At 42.9% G+C, this 13408-nt stretch overlaps 1 protein-coding gene across 8 annotated transcripts in view; it reads right to left on the reverse strand.

The window, feature by feature from the left end:
• Positions 1-374: 374 nt before the first annotated feature.
• Ypel (Yippee-like) overlaps positions 375-13408 on the reverse strand; it is a 148612-nt gene continuing 135578 nt past the window's right edge. For 3 of the 8 annotated variants that reach the window (XM_028307437.1, XM_028307436.1, XM_028307433.1), the window contains 6 exons: positions 11277-11392; positions 10161-10169; positions 6701-6834; positions 4658-4701; positions 3167-3275; positions 375-1192 (listed from right to left, as the gene is read on the reverse strand). In XM_028307437.1, coding sequence (XP_028163238.1) covers positions 1103-1192; positions 3167-3275; positions 4658-4701; positions 6701-6834; positions 10161-10169; positions 11277-11313 — 423 coding nt within the window. In that variant the 5' untranslated portion in view covers positions 11314-11392 and the 3' untranslated portion in view covers positions 375-1102. Of the gene's footprint in view, positions 1193-3166; positions 3276-4657; positions 4702-6700; positions 6885-10160; positions 10170-11276; positions 11393-13408 lie in introns of those variants that run through there. The other 5 variants (XM_028307440.1, XM_028307438.1, XM_028307434.1 and 2 more) reach the window with 4 other exon arrangements.

Consider the following 13408-nt stretch of genomic DNA (forward strand, 5'->3'; position numbering starts at 1 on the left):
GCTTCAACCAGACGCTTCGTGGCTCTGCAGAAACGCTAACGTGCACTAAAGCCCGGTCCGTGAGCACGTAGAATTTTGTCCAATGACCCCTAGCTACCCATCCTTATCGCTCGCGCGTAATTATATTGCTGTCGCGACTGTGCGACTGGCACCCGCAGTGAGTGTGCGAGCGCGATAGCAACATAATTACGCGCGAGTGATAAAGATGGGTAGCTTGGGGTCATTGGACAAAATTCTACGTGCTCACGGACCAGACTATAGACACTTCTATCGACTGGNCGTCTAAGGATATTTATTTATTATTTATTTATTATTCTATCGACAGGTCACGTGACTTGATCATCGCGTACCCGTTAGAATGCGTCTCCATAGCGCCAATGATCGAAGGTAAGCGTCTCGTTCAAACCCACAGGTAAATGTCAAAGATCTTGTTGATCAAGATACGCTACACCACAAATTCTACACGCGTCTTAAGCTTCGTAAACCTCCGAGCTACATGCAAAGCTGGGGCACACAATCACTAAGAAATTTAATTATTACATATCGAACAATCTTGATCAATGTTCTCCAACAGATACCTTTACAGTTGTAGCGGCTTTTCAGACGCGTCGTCGTGAAATGGTGAGTTTCAGCGTTTCAATAATAATATTAGTGTGATAAAAATAGTCGTCTTCGTGCTGAGGCTCACCATTAAACGCTATCGTGACGTGATCGTTGCACGTTTGCATGTCTCGGGTGACATCGGGCGACGTCGGCCGAGGGACGCAAAGCGCCGGAATCAGGACCTCATAGGCGAGCTTCACGGTTCAACTCGCCTGCCACATCATCACGAGGGCTCCGCTCGTCGACGGGAGCCCATCCTAGTGTCGCATAGCCCCTTTATTAAGCCGAGAAGGAACACTCATGGTGCATATCAGTCCGTCCGACCTGACCCCGCGGGTTAAGGCGCACGGAATTGTCAGGCGTCACGCGTAGGTTTCCCACGACCAGTCTATCACACAACAGCACTTTAGTCCACTAGGCTCGTGCCATGTCCGGGCCGGCCTGGCGCCGCGGCCACCGGGGCCCGGGCCCCGGCGGGCCCCGGTGGCGGCTCCCGGGCCTAGTCCCACCCGTTCTCTTTCACCATGTGAGCCAGTTCTATTATGAATTTCCCCTCCTTGTATTTCTGGCTGGACTCGAACGCGTGCTCCTGGAAAGAAAATATAAAGTGTAGGTAAAGTTTGTGTATTTAGCTAAGTAAGATGTCTAATATAGATAGACTCTATTTTATTTCATTCATCTTATCATATTAAGTATTCACTTCACGAAGTCGTGTGCCGCCCACACGAAATACAATTTTGATATTGTCGTTTCACCGGTTTGTATTACCAATTTACAAGGAGTTATGTTATGTATTCATAACACATTTTATGAAAAGGTTAATCTCTTTTCTAGTGTTGATGGATAATGCACGCCCTCGTCACGATTCTCTCGTTGCGATATTCTCACTCAATTATTACTACGTGTATATTGAGTTTCTTTGGAGGAATGGCCCTCAGTTTGAACTATCTCTAAAAGGTAGACTTATAAGTGAGTGGCAGACTGGCCATCATTAGGTTTATTTATTATTTAACCGCCTGGGTCGTTGTGGTCAAGCAATCAATACCGTATCGCGGTGATAGAGAGCTATCAGTCCGCAGAGCAATTAGCAGTTTATTTATAAATATTAAAAACTTATTAATTGCATATACTGCCAGTTATTAAGTTACATAACAACAGGTTTAATTAACTTTATAATTGATAAGCGCAAATTATTCACTATCCAGTTGTTCTGAATACCAGCGAAATTTAAAAAGAAACAGTCCAATGAAAATTTCGTCGCAAAAGGATAACGAAGTTATTAGACTTGAGAGATAAAAGGCAAATATTTATAAAGAGTCACAAAATAAACTCCGATTAGATCCAAAGGATTAAAAGGCCAGTGATCTTGGGGTGGGGTTTAATGACTGAGGATGTAATTAGTGTCAGGTCATGACTGAGTACCTACTATCATCATCGGTTGCTAACCGACATCCTGATGCGTGCGCTACATATGATTCTGTGGCTCGACTTTCGCCTGGCGCGGCAACCAAATAAAAAGCCTAACAAAAGCCGGACAGGCCGGACAAGGCAATATTTGGCCGGACAAGTCCCTAAAAAGCCAAACATGTCCGGCTAAGCCGGACGCCTGGCAACCCTACTCGCAGCGTCAAGCTTCCGAAAAGATACCTACTCAGTCGCCGCGTTGCGTTGGGCGTTTTTAAGGCTAAGTTGCACCATCTCACTTTAACTTTGGCAAACGTCAAAAATCTGTCAAACTCCATAAAAAACACAGGTCATCGTTAAAGTTACGGTCAAAGTTAGATGGTGCAACTCAGCCTAAGTGTGCGGTGTGAAATGTATGGTCGCTGCATTTAGCTTCTATAGTCTGGTCCGTGAGCACGTAGAATTTTGTCCACACGCTCGCACACTCACTGCGGGTGCCAGTCGCACAGTCGCGACAGCAATATAATTACGCGCGAGCGATAAGGATGGGTAGCTAGGGGTCATTGGACAAAATTCTACGTGCTCACGGACCAGACTATAGAAAGCGGCTAAATCGGCGATCGCCGATGCTAAAAGTAGCATATTTGCTGTAGCTGATGTGGCTCTAATAGAAAGTTTAATGCAAATTAAGCTTCAACCACACCAACTCGTGCAGATTGCCATCGCGATCAAAGGCCAATGACAGGGCGCGCGACCCATGATAGCACGCGACCTGAAATTTTCCTATGATCGCGCCGTGATCGCGATCTGCACGCGTTGGTGTGGTTGAAGTATTAGTGACTATTATTCCTATAAAGGCTTAAGCGGTATTCGCTACCGTCTGCGGCAGAGAAAACTCAGTGGGTATGCTGTAATAATACTGTTCAGACCTAAGCGGTATTGCCGCGGTACTTGATACTAAATACCTGAGCGAAACCCGCGTGGTATGTACCTCTACCCACAGCGGCAGCGAATATCGCTCAGGTCACTCTAGTCGCGATACTTAATACTAAATACCTGAGCGAAACCCGCGCGGTATGTACCTCTACCCACAGCGGCAGCGAATATCGCTCAGGTTTGAATAGGCCTTAAATGTAGTACATAATAATGGTGTGCTTACATATTTCCAGCCGAGCATGGTCTTGCAGCACTCGCAGTAGATGTCCGCCACCGCGTGCAAGCCCGTCAGAAGCACGCGCTCCTCCGCCGGCCCACAGCCCACGTTCACACTGGAATTACAAAGATAATGGTTCATTATAACAAAAGTACTGTCGCACTCCTAGTAGAGGAGTAATTTATTACATGGGTTCACCAATAAACGATCGAATGCGTCTTATCTTATCAAGGTATTTTATCGATTTTAGACGACAAAATGTTTCGTCTCATCGTCATCATTTCAGCCACAGGACGTCCAGTGCTGAATGATTTTCACAATGGTCGGTTGGTGGCGGCCTGCATCCAGCGCCTTCCCGCTACCTTTATGAGGTCGTCTATCCACCTTGTGGGTGGACGTCCCACGCTGCGCTTTCCGGTACGTGGCCTCCACTCCAGAACCTTGGTTCCATCGGTTCCACCCAAATGTTTTGTCTAAAATCGACAAAATGCCGATAAGATATTATTGTGGCGCGCAGCCTAGGCCACCAGCAGAGCTAGGTGATAAAACTTATAGAACATTTTAAACGACAAATGTATGGGCTTATCGCGTAAAATGGATAAAATGGCGCGATAAAAGCTTATCGAGCCGCGCATCCTAGTCCTACTGGCCTGTGGGTGGATTGGATGGAGGAGCTTCAATTTCGAAGCTTTGTTTTATTTGTAAATGAATTTAGTTAATGACTTGAAAATACGATGGCCCTTCATTTATTACGATCATTCAAGCCAATCTACCGCAACTGGGCAGGTGTTGTAGATACTACACCTACGTGGTAGTAGGTACATAGCATAATAGGTACCTACGCTCTTAAGTAAAGTGGTTGGTTTTTCTTTGAAGTTATTTGATGAAAAGGCTTGAAAGGGCCTTGGCGAGTGGTGTAGCAGGCAAAGGTCAGCCAAGATTGGCTTTCGGGGCAGGCTAAACGTTTTACGCGTTCTTAACTAGAAGGGTCCCGTAATTGCTCTAATCTGCCCCCTTAATAATACTACTGTGAACCGGTTAATAGTACTTAGCTACGGAATAGGACAGTATTTTATGAAATCCAGATATTTATTTATTTTATTTTAATTACACAGGTTTTATACCTTATTACTATGGTAAACTTGATTTATAAAATTTAGCTCTAAAGCTTCAACCACAACAACGTGTGCAGATAGCCATCGCCGGCGCGATCAAAGGCTAATGACAGGTCGCGCGACCCATGGCCATGACAGTTCACGAGACCTGTCATTTCCCTATGATCGCGCCGGCAATGGCGATCTGCACGTGTTGGTGTGGTTGAAGCATGAGTGTAAAAAAACAGAACAAAAAACAAGCACTGATCAGCAATGCTATTCTTCTTGACCTGCACTTTATCTGCTGGAAATTGATGAGGATTGCTCAGGCCAAATTATTATTATTGTCTTAAAACTGAATACAAAATATTAAGTATTAAACTAGCTACAAAAATATACTTACACTGAATTGAAGAGATATGCGCGCCCCTGGCTGCCTTGGAACGACTGGAAAACAACAAAAAATATATTACAACTATGGAATATTATGTGTTTCAAAACAAAATAATTGCATCATGGACATACGCACTTGTAAAATCATTTATCTCTATGGAGCGTTTAAATTAAAATAAACATAACCCTCAGAATACCGGGATTTAATTTAAATGCATTGATAAGGTGGACAAAGGCCTCTGAAAAGCTGGAAGACGTAGCGTGGGCAGGCCTCCCACTAGGTGGACCGACGATCTGGTGAAGGTCGCGGGAGGAACCTGGATGCAAGCGGCGCAGGACCGGTCTTTGTGGAAATCCTTGGAGGCTCTACATATTTTATTGTAAATAGTTACCGAGGAATTAAGCTCACTTCTATTGAGCCATTGTGAAAATACACGCGGTTATGGTAATTACAAGCTTAATTAGATAGTCTAGAAGTAGGATCATTAGTCACCCCCAAACCACCTATGAAGAATAAAAATAAGTATGATTTCATGTTACTACCGTGTCTACTTTTTAAACATTGCAAAAGCTGATTTGAATTTATATTTGCAAAGCAGGTTTATTGGTACGGTTGTCTAGTGGAAAAAGAAAATTATGCAATCACTTTGAAATTTAAAACACTACAATTTGATGCGATTTTGAAGCAGCAGAGCCAACTAGATAGATCTGGGTTTACATAATGTAAATACAATTCACTTTTCTTCCAAAACATATTTGCATAAACTTGGTTAACGTTTTAAATGGGTTAAACCTAGAGACGACTTTGCCATAAATACAATATGTATGAACTTATTGGATTCGATTAAAAGTTGATTTGAAAGTTGTAATTTTAGTTTATAGATTTGGGGTGTTTTGGTATTGGTATTCGGGAACCCCAAATCCGGTGCACCGGAGTACCGGAACTACAGTTCAGTGTGCCTTACCATGAGTTTACGTCTAGGTGAGCTCGCTAGCGAATACGTCAAAAAAATATATGAAGATTTTATTTCTTGAAAGTAGCCGCTAGGGGCGCTGCACAATATGTCATACATTTAAATGTCATTTTTTTACGCAGTCGCTAGCGAGCACACCTAACGTAAACTCATGGTAAGCACACAGTAGAGGTCAATATCTTACAGGACTATTCCCACCTCTCGTTCCCACCGCTGCAACTCCTGTGTAGCCAGGATCTACAACTTGACCGCCAATAAAAACCCAACCAGTGAAGGTCAAGTTTGTGTTACCAAGCTTAAGATTCTAGCTATACAGGAGTTGCAGTGATGGGAGGGAGAGGTGGGAATAGTCGTGAAAGATATTGACCTCTACTGTGTGCTTACCATGAGTTTACGTTAGGTGTGCTCGCTAGCGACTGCGTAAAAAAATGACATTTAAATGTATGACATATTGTGCAGCGCCCCTAGCGGCTACGCGCAGCCGCCCGGCGTGGCGCCCTAGATTTTGTCGCCTTGGGTAAATGCAAGGCCGTCCACCCACAAGGACCGACGACATCATAAAGGTAGCAGGGAAGCGCTGGACGTAGGCCGCTACCAATCGATCAACATGGAAGGCATTGGGGGAGGCCTATGTTGAGCAGTGAACGTCCTCTGGCTAAATGAAAAAATGTACGTAAATGCCCTGGTTGTCCCGCCCTAGATCGGGCCCTGATGAGAGGTGGGATTAGATCTCCTCGAAGAGAAGAACTCGTTCGTTCGTTAGTTCGTTTCAGCCAAATGACGTCCACTGCTGGACAAAGGCCTCCTCCAAGGTTTTCCACAATGCACGGTCCTGCGCTGTCCGCATCCAGGCTCTTCCCGCGACTTTTACCACCTAGTAGGAGGCCTGCCCACGCTACGTCTTCCAGCCCGTGGTCGCCACTCGAGAACTTTTCTGCCCCAACGGTCATCGTCTCTACGAGCTATGTGCCCCGCCCACTGCCACTTGATTTTAGCAATTCTGCGAGCTATGTTGGTCACTTTGGTTCTCCTCATTTCTGATTCGATTACGCAGGGAAACTCCAAGCATACTCACTCACCTTAGATATAAGCTCGTCATGGCTGGCCAGATGCGCGCGGCAGTGGATGCAGCTGTAGGTGCGGTGGGCCGGCGGCAGGTATGCCTGGAAGGTCTTGACCGGCGCCCGCGCGGCCGGCCCGCCGCCCGCGTCGCCTGCCACCGCGCCACGGTTAGTCACTCCGTCACGCATGAGTGCCTGCTAGCTGTCACAGCACAACCGTGTGCTTACCATGAGTTTGACGTACATTAAGGCGGGTTTTACAATCACGCTGACCGCTCGCTGATCGTCGGCGCTGACAGAACAATATCGCACACTTAGTGCAATAACGTCACAAGTGCAATAAATGATTTTTCGTATTTCTGACGTTATTGCACCAAGTGTGCGAATGTATGTAATTGAAGGAAACGTTCTTGAGTGACGCTGACCGCTCGGCGCCGACACTTCATACATTTTGGCTATCAACGCCGACGGTCAGCGTGCGTCAGCGCGATACTAAAACCAGCCTAAAGGACATAGCAGACTTATTGACTCGGAAAGGCATCGACACCGTATCGCCTTTTGCGAGCTGTCATCGCCTTTCGCGCGGTGTCAATCGCGAAGCGAGGCGTTTACGTAAAGGTACAATTGAAAAACGGGCCGCAGACCGCAAACTGCAACCGCAAACTGCAAAACTATGAAATCTGCAGCGCGGCGCGCGCCGCAGCTGCAATGCCGCGCTACAGATTTCATAGAGTTTTGCAGTTTGCGGTCTGCGGCCCGTCTTGGAATTGTACCTTTATGGTGCGGATAAGTGTGTGTTGCAGTATGGAGTTTCATACAAAAAATACTGACCGTCTCGAGTTGATACGGTTACAAGCCCTTTCCGGGTTGATAAGTGTGCTACGTCCTTAAACTCGCTAGCGAGTACGTTTAATGTCAACTCATGGTAAAATTACCGGGGTGAGCGAGGGTGCGGAGAAGTCAAAGCTCGTGTGGTCAACACGTGCTGTGAAGTGATGCATCAGAACTTGAGCATTTAAAAATCATATTGACAATTATTGTTGAATTTGACAAGCCGTTTCGTTGCTAATCGTTTCTGCCTCATAAATCATAAAAAATTGTCTCTAGACATTATAAAAAAGATAAACACACTAATATTCTTTCAGTTTCTGAGTCAGTTCTGATCAACCTTTGATGCATCATATACGTCACGTGTCAATAAATGCGATTTATCCAAGTATCTCACAACGCACATACACATCGAGAAGATAATATACTCGGTACTGAAGACCTCTGTCAGCTGTAGGTCTAGGATGCGCTCCACAAACTTTATCGATTTTACACGATAAGCCCATACGTTTGTCGCTATATCATCAATAAGATTTTATCATGGCGCGCATTCTAGCCCGACAGCTGTGCTTGCGTGCGTGCTTTCCAAGATGCTTGCATGAAGCTTCTGCTCTCTCGCTCACCGTGGCACAACACAACCCACGTCAGCGATGTAGGGTACATGATACCACCCATTCTGAAATTAATAGTGCTGGTGCTGTCATGTATCCAGAAGCTAACGTTTGGGAGCGCCCTAAGTGCACTATTGGACTGCGATTGGGACTTGCGACTATTCCAGAAGACAACTGCTAGACTGAGATGCGCGCCACGATATAATCTTGTCGGGGCATTTTATCGATTTTAGACGATTAGCTCATATATTTGTCGTCCAGAATCGATATAATTCAATGATAACATTTTATCGTGGGGCGCAATCTAGCGGTCAAGCATCATTTTGATACCATTTAACTAGCCTATTTATTTCCAGTCACCAGTTAGAAAGTTGCCTTCCAGTCACATTAGCACTAATAAATACGTAGTTGATCAATTATATTAATTTCTTTCGTTATTTTCTAATCATTTGAGAAAATTATGCAAATCTCGTCATTAGGCCTTGATTCTAGTCTTTTGCAATTAAAATGACATTGGAAACTTTTTGTCCCACTTTTCGAAAAGTAGCGGACACAAACGAAACCTATCACAGATGATACATACTAATATCCAATGAATGTCCGTGCATTTTTTTTTCTCTCTTATATGGGAATATTGAGAAAATGAAGTTTTAATATTTTATTTTATTTTACATTTAGGTAACATTTTTGACGACCTCCGTGGCGGAGAGGCGCACACACCGGTTTTCAAGGTGTGCCGGGCCAATCCTGAGATCCCGGGTTCGATTCCCGGCCGGGACAATATAGAAAACGATCTTTTCACATTGTCTCTGGTTTGGGTGTGTTGTGGTACTTATTTTGGGTTGGAGTAATATATGAGATGTTGTCTAATATTAATTTAAGTATTTATAATATTTTATTTATTTATATTATTTTGTTTATATTTTTTATTTATTTATATTATTTTATTTACTTCTATTTGTTACTCTGCAATGCCAAACAACATAACATGTAAAAATATCAAATCATTTTAGACAAATATTTTTTCAACTTAGACTCGCCATATCTCAGAATTCCCATATCTCACAACATAGCGCTTTAAGTGAATATACCTACAAGTATAAAGCTTTGAAATAAAATACGTTTCATCTTTGTCCGCCGTGGGGCATTTTCTCATATTAAAGTTCCCAATGTCCTTTAATTAAAACTTGTTAATATCTGGCGTTCTTTGAAAGATTAATAGTTAAGGCCGTAATTTATTCGACTGCTGTCAGCCAAACATCAGCAACCGTAATGTACGATCGCGGTATTAAAATAACATTGTCAATAGAATATTGATTCACATAAGTGCGGCAAATGGCTTCAAGGCCGTATTTATAAATTGTAACAGTCATGATGAAACTCGGCTAGCTAACTACCATACAACACACCCTTCCGTTCAAGTTTTGACCAAGGTAACGTGCATATCTGGCCCTATTTAATGTAACCGGCTTAAATTATAATGGCCGAGCAACCGACAAAATTATTAGGTATTAAGGAGGTGCTATTCAACAAAATTGTTATTAGTTAACAATGCCACGTGTCGGTTACATTGCCCTGTTATTAATAGGCCAAGGAGCTTTATTTGGTGTAGGGCTAAAAGTAGCAACTTATAACTTATTGTAGAACTTTATCACTTTCAAACACCGGTCATTTCAGTTTTCACAGGACTTTTAGAAAAGTTGGGTACTTATGTAAAAGCTTCTGCCTTTGATTTAGTCGCCTGGCATATTAGATGCCATACTTATTAGTATCTATCTAGGGATTATGTGCTTTTGTGCAATGAATTTGATCAAACGACAACACGAAACAAGATTCACAGATTACAGGTACATTTTGAACAATGAGAATCGCAAAAAAATTAAAAACCGAACTTCAAGCTGTGCTATTACAGTTTATTTTTAATTAAATCCCTATCGCAGTCGAGTAATAGCGAACGTGGGACGTCACACTAACGGCACTCATGCGCACAAGCGATTTTACAACAATGGTTGGCTTAAATCTGGCTCAATCGAACCTACCTATCGCATCTGTAACAATAACAATGTATTATCAATAACAGAAACAAAAAAATAACACTGGGGATCGAACCCAGGGCTTCTCAAGAGGTTTAAGTAGCTACAAAATTTTAAATAACATTTACTACATGGCATGAAGACAATGACAGTGTAATGTAAATATTATGCAACGTGTTGAAATCGTTTACAAAGTGTGCCTATGTGTGCATGAAGAAATTTAGAATTTATGTTTTCCACACGAGAAAACGTATTGAAAATACAAAATTTATTTTGCACTTCTTTCTTAGGAGTTCGTTTCGTAACTTCCTTTGTTATGGAAACCACAAAAATGGCACAAATAAAGTACAGTGTACGAGCTGAGAACACCCAATTCACAATAAATTCTCTAATTACCTACAACCTAGTTATTGAAATGTATTAATTAAAGCCCTCTTTTTTCAGAGGCAGTTCCAGCTAACTTAAATTTTCATAAGCATCAGGCAATGTATGTAATAACACTAGTAATAACAATGTTGAGTAATAATTAAAAAATGAAACCAATTTAAGACAGCTGACAGACAGTCTACAGTTCTCTTGGAATGCATATTCACAGCACCAGCCAATGTTTGCTAGTGGTGGAAGGTGTCCTATATTTTGGACATGTATTCGTAGGTCAAAAATAGCATTAATATATGAAGAATACGCGTTGATTTGTGCCTTCCACGGTAAGTGTGTCTATTGCCCGAACCACAGAATAATAATAATAAGTATGCCCGAACTAGGTACACGGCACAGCTTATTATTAATAAACAAGTTGGTTTTAAACGGTGTTCTCAAAAATGCCTCTTAGTCACCATTACGGGAAGAGAAGGAGTGGTCTATTCTTGTCTGCATAGCTTAAGTTACCATAGTCCAGTCGCCGAGCACGTAGAATTTCGTCCAATGACCCCAAGCTACCCATCCTTATCGCTCGCGTGTAATTATATTGCTGTCGCGACTGTTCGACGGGCGGCCCGCAGTGAACACTCACTGCGAGCGCGAAGGATGGGTAGCTTGGGGTCATTGGACGAAATTCTACGTGCCCGGCGACCGGGCTTTAATAAAGGATGAATTTGGTTTTGAATGATGTTGGTTCCTTACCTGCCTGTCGGGAGCAGCACCCACCCGCTGCCCACATCGGCCGCGCAGACCGCCGGTCACCTGCCGCGCGCGCCCTCGCCCCGCGCCGCGCGCGCTCTCTCGATACCCGCCACCCTCTGTGGACAAAGAAAAAGAAATGTTACTGGCCAGTCACTAATAGTTGTTAGGTTTGTTAGTTGAGTTTTTAATGGTCATGAAGACCCTGGCTAAAGAGAGAGAGAGGCTGTGGAAAAACAAAAATACGTAGTTTGATGTTTGAGTTTTTAATTAGTTAAGGAGATCCTGGGCCCTGGCTACAAAGGTGTAGAGGTCGGAATAGTCAATAGCCAGTCCCAGTTCTCTGCATTTTCTTATATTTTTTTTTACAAGATCATCTCAGCATTGATGTTTGAGTTTTTAATTAGTTAAGGAGATCCTGGCTACAAAGGTGTCGGAATAGTCAATGACCAGTCCCAGTTGTCTGCATTTTCTTATAATTTTTTTCAAGATCATCTCAGCATTTCCACCGCGCGGGAAAAAGGTTGTTTTTTTGTGACAGTTTTGAGCTTCTCCTATTTTTTACCCGACTACGGCAAAGCAAAAGGAGGGTTATGATTTTGTTTCTGATTAAATGAAATGAACTAATCTGAGTTCGACAACAAAAAATAATGGCTTGATAACAAGTTCTTTGGCGATATTGCCTGATCAGCTGGTAATAATGTTTTTACAAGACATTTGATTTCGTCCACTAATACCTAGGGGTAAGTTGTCGGACGCCTAAGATGGTAAAAAGCCACAGTGTTCAAAAAGATGCCAGTTAGAACTAAAATAAGGACTTTGTCACCACGCCCACCACTAATGTTACATTTCTCAGATCGGATGCCAATGGATCACTCACATGAATAATTGCAACGCATCGCATTCATGCATCACACACAGGTATTCCAAGGCGTAATTGTTTTATCGTGCTTCTGGGAAACGCACTGATAATTCGTGGCACACGATTAATTTTCTCACATCGCAACCAATTCATTTAGTGCCCAATTAACTGGCAAATCACTGACGATTCTATCGAAGTTACAGAACTAGAAATGCTGATAGTAGAAAAATGAATATACATTTATTATCGATATCCGCTGTCATGTTTGAGCGAAGTGTAGGTTGGTAGAAATTGTAACAAGAAGCGGTGTAGCGTTCATCAATTGTTTTTGCAACTAATGCAATTACAGCACGACACGGAAACTTGTATAGCAACTAGCCAGATCATCAATTGTTTTTTTGACAGCAGCGGAATTTGTTAATCAGGATGCGCGGTCTGATAGATAAACGGTTAAAACGCACTCTTTTACGACTTGTCAGAGTAAACTGAGAGGATATGACGGGCCCGTGCTGTGTGGATCACGACAGCGTGTTTTTATTGGATTATTGGGAGGAAAGTGCGCTGGAATGTAGGGTACCGATCCATCAATCCCTGTCTTCGACGGTTGGACAGAGATGGCGTGACGGTACTTTGTCTTGCGGCCGTTTAAATGGCTTCTAAGAGTATACATTGGTGACTGTCCGTACATATTTACAAGGGACTTGTTTATTTATTACAAAAAGATAAAGCTTAAAATGGGTTTCAGTTGGTAAATGATACGTAAATCGAAGGTGTAGTGTTTGCGTAGTTCCTTACAGATAAACTGGAAAATCGCCAAGAGACTTTAGTCATCATCAATGCGTCTCGGTCGTTATTTGTGATGTGGATGTGACTTTCAATGTACGAGTATAATATCTACCTATATGAGAAATAACATTGCAATTGCAAGAGTCATGATGCGTTAATTGTCATTCTAAAATCATTTAGGCATTTTTAAATGGTTCGTGCTCCAAAATACCTACTTTTTGATTGTCAAGGAAGTGACTTCAGAAAACCTAGAGTGCAGGAGTATCAAAGAGCATTACAGACATTACAGACCTTTTAAGAAACGATTAGCAGCACAAGCTATCAATGTGTAACCGAGTGATATCGTGCAGAGCACAGACCGGTAAAAGGCCCTTGGCACACTTGACGGAAATCTGCGGAAGATCCGCGAAAGCAGTTTCTTCTTATAATCGAGCGACTGATCATCCGCATAGTGTATTTATAAGCATAACTTCTTGGCGGATGATCC

This window comes from Ostrinia furnacalis, unplaced genomic scaffold (genome assembly GCF_004193835.3).
Source record: "Ostrinia furnacalis isolate ACB-3 unplaced genomic scaffold, ASM419383v2 OfSCF2237, whole genome shotgun sequence".
Lineage (NCBI taxonomy): Eukaryota > Metazoa > Arthropoda > Insecta > Lepidoptera > Crambidae > Ostrinia > Ostrinia furnacalis.